This window comes from Lytechinus variegatus, chromosome 8, assembly GCF_018143015.1.
Source record: "Lytechinus variegatus isolate NC3 chromosome 8, Lvar_3.0, whole genome shotgun sequence".
Taxonomy (NCBI): Eukaryota; Metazoa; Echinodermata; class Echinoidea; order Temnopleuroida; family Toxopneustidae; genus Lytechinus; species Lytechinus variegatus.
The window spans coordinates 36,598,839-36,601,829 of record NC_054747.1 but is presented as its reverse complement, the minus strand read 5'-3'; the positions used below and the strand labels follow the sequence as shown (position 1 = coordinate 36,601,829).

General features: G+C 39.2%; 1 protein-coding gene across 1 annotated transcript; it reads left to right on the top strand.

Annotated features, from left to right (window-relative positions):
• The first annotated feature begins 500 nt into the window (after positions 1–500).
• On the top strand, positions 501–1,164 carry LOC121420850 (helix-loop-helix protein 1-like). Its single transcript, XM_041615470.1, has one exon. It carries the CDS (start codon positions 608–610, stop codon positions 1,058–1,060), a length of 453 nt encoding a protein of 150 aa, XP_041471404.1. The 5' UTR covers positions 501–607; the 3' UTR covers positions 1,061–1,164.
• Positions 1,165–2,991: the final 1,827 nt, after the last annotated feature.

Below are 2,991 nucleotides of genomic sequence, written 5' to 3'. Positions count from 1 at the left end.
AATTATGGAATTATGGTGACGAAATAAGGATTGCGAGCTCATGCTGTTTAAGCAAAATGCAATTATCAAATTTAAGTATGAAGATACTAGACAGTTTTAGCCGGAAAAGGTATATACGACTTGCTCCGATGCGAGCATTACGCAAGGGTATTGTTATGGGATTGCGGAACAGTTTCCCACCCTCTTGTCCGTGCGCACAACTGTATTCGTTTCCACTTATGTGCGCCACAGACATTTAATCGTCTGTCTAGGACTTTACTAGCAGTTTGTTGAACACCCTCGTAACTTTACTTTTGCTTTTGTTTCCCACTCAACTCATTTTTTTTCTCTCTTTTTTCCGACAGGATATTTTCTCCTCTTTGGACTATCGCTTCTGCTACCCGAATGGATTACCTCATTGAAATGTGATAAAGAGGATCTTTCACTGCTTCGCCAAAGATAATCACCGTTATCCTCACCCTTCGTATAATCGCCAAAGAAATTTATCAGATGTAATGTATATTGCAAGCCAGTAGGCCTATACTGCATTAAATTTTCAAAAGAGCAATTGGGGTAAAGGAAACGTTCTTTATCTTCAATAATATTTCAAGAGGTCTTTCGATCAACAATGGTGCTACCATGTGATTTAGGGGCCAGGAATCACAGGCCAAACATCCAACTCACCAATTTGACCCCGGTCAAGCAGATACAACCCGGAAGCGGAAACTTCATTCCTCAGATAACCAACATCACCAAGGGATCGCACATAGGAGGTCACACCGTTGGGGGCGCCCCATGTTCGAACCGTTTGAATACTGACATCCAGCCGCAAGGTCGGCCACCGAGAACCGAAGCGCAGCTTAGCCGCGAGGAACGCCGCAGGAGAAGACGCGCAACGGCGAAATATCGAACTGCGCACGCAACGAGAGAACGAATACGCGTCGAGGCCTTTAATGTGGCTTTCGGAGAGCTAAGAAAACTGCTACCGACCTTGCCCCCGGATAAGAAACTCTCAAAGATAGAAATCCTGCGACTCGCCATCTGTTACATTGCGTATCTCAACCATGTACTAGATGCATGAAACAAGGACCGATTTTTGGACGATAATACGTTTTGACTATACGCATTCGAAGAGTCTACTTCAGTATATAGTGTAGATGTGACATCACTGTCGAGAAAACAATAGAGCAGCATTCTCTTATTGGAAAATGTGCATCAGAAAAAATTGAAGGTCTGTTGATAGTTTTCGCAAATATGAAGTTCTGTAGTCCTCCGCACTGGATATTACTTATTGGGTGCATCGTCAATTCAACGAAATATTGATGCTCTAAGCCATGTTAACAAGTACTATTGACTTCGCACTAGTAACATGTTCACATTTGGTACGATAAATACACTTTCCTAAAATATGTTATTGAGTAAAGTGTAATTGCCATCTTCACTGAGCTCAGTATGCAAAGAGTGAATGGGTGTAAAAGTTTAAGTGACAAAGCTGTATTAAAGCAGATAATGGGAGTGACCAAAATTATCCTACAACACTTACCTTTGGATGATAACGATAGTTATGGCGCTTAATAAAATGCAACGACGTCTCCATGAGAGATTTACAGTTATATTATTACCTCTGTTATCGCATCATGTAGTTCACTACTATTTGGAGGAGCCGTGGTGTAGTGGTTCTGATTCTCGCCTTGTAAACAGAGGGTCGTGTGTTCGAATCCCACCGCGGTCTGGCGTCCTTTGGCAAGGCGTTAATCCACACTTTGCCACTCTCGACCCAGGTGCTAAATGGGTACCCGGTAGGATGTGAAAGTCATTGTAGCTTGTCCAGTACTGTGTGCGCCTCACAAGCGACTGACTGGAATACTCCCAGGGAGTGGAGGATGTGCACACATTGTGTGCGGGAATAACTGATTGAAGCCGATGACTGGGGTAATAATATATCTGTAAAGCGCTTAGACACGTCGTTCCGATGTATTAAGCGCTATATAAAAATGGATTATTATTATTATTACTATTTGAATGATGTTTTATGAATGTCAATTGGTTTCTTTCGTACAATAAGTATAAATTTCCTAAGTAGCATGTAATACATATTCATATACTTTTTTTTTAATGGCACTCATCATCATGCTCGCTGCGATAATGTTCAAATAATTGGCCTTTATCATGTTTATTGGTGATTTTTTTTCACGTAATAAATTGGCGTTACGGGCCTCTCTGAAGCAAGACAATGCGTTAGTTTTGAACCTCTCTTTATAACGCGTTAGTTTTGAACCTCTCTTTATAAAGTTTACTCATTCGAAATTATAAACGGTATGTTTTACTCATTATGAATAGTGTTTGATGCCACCTTATTCTGGTACACATGGTTTACAAGTGTTTCTGAAATATGAAGATGATATTAATGATATTGGTGCAATTCATTTAGAAAAAAGGAGTGTGCAATGTCATCTTGATCAATATACATGTATTGAGAAAAATATGTTATTCCACGATGGTGCAATGAAACTTTCGTTGTTCACTTTCTTTACAAAAAGGAGGATAAATATAATAAAAATGATGAATCTTACACAATGATATGTTTGTGGATAAGCATTGTTTTAAGTGTGGCTTGATTGCTAATAATGTTGATTAAATGGCTCATCAGTTACACGTTTGTAGGCCCACACTCAATTCCCGCGAGGCGCCTTAAAATTAAAAGACAAACTGCCAGGGAAAAATAGTTAGTTCGTGTGCATACCTCCTCTGAATTATTGTTTAAATACTTCAGAAAGAAGTTTAACCAAATATCATTTGGCACATTACACACTTTTAGAATTTGGCTTAAAATACGTTGACGTGTGTATTCAAGCAAGGGGAATAAGGTAAAGTACTTTGGATCGAATTTGATTTTTTTTATGTTACAAAAACTGCAGAGAGAACAAAAAGATCAGTCAAGAAAAACTGTAATCATAAATCCAATACTCTATACGCATTCTCTTGAATGATCACACCACGATAAACATTGAA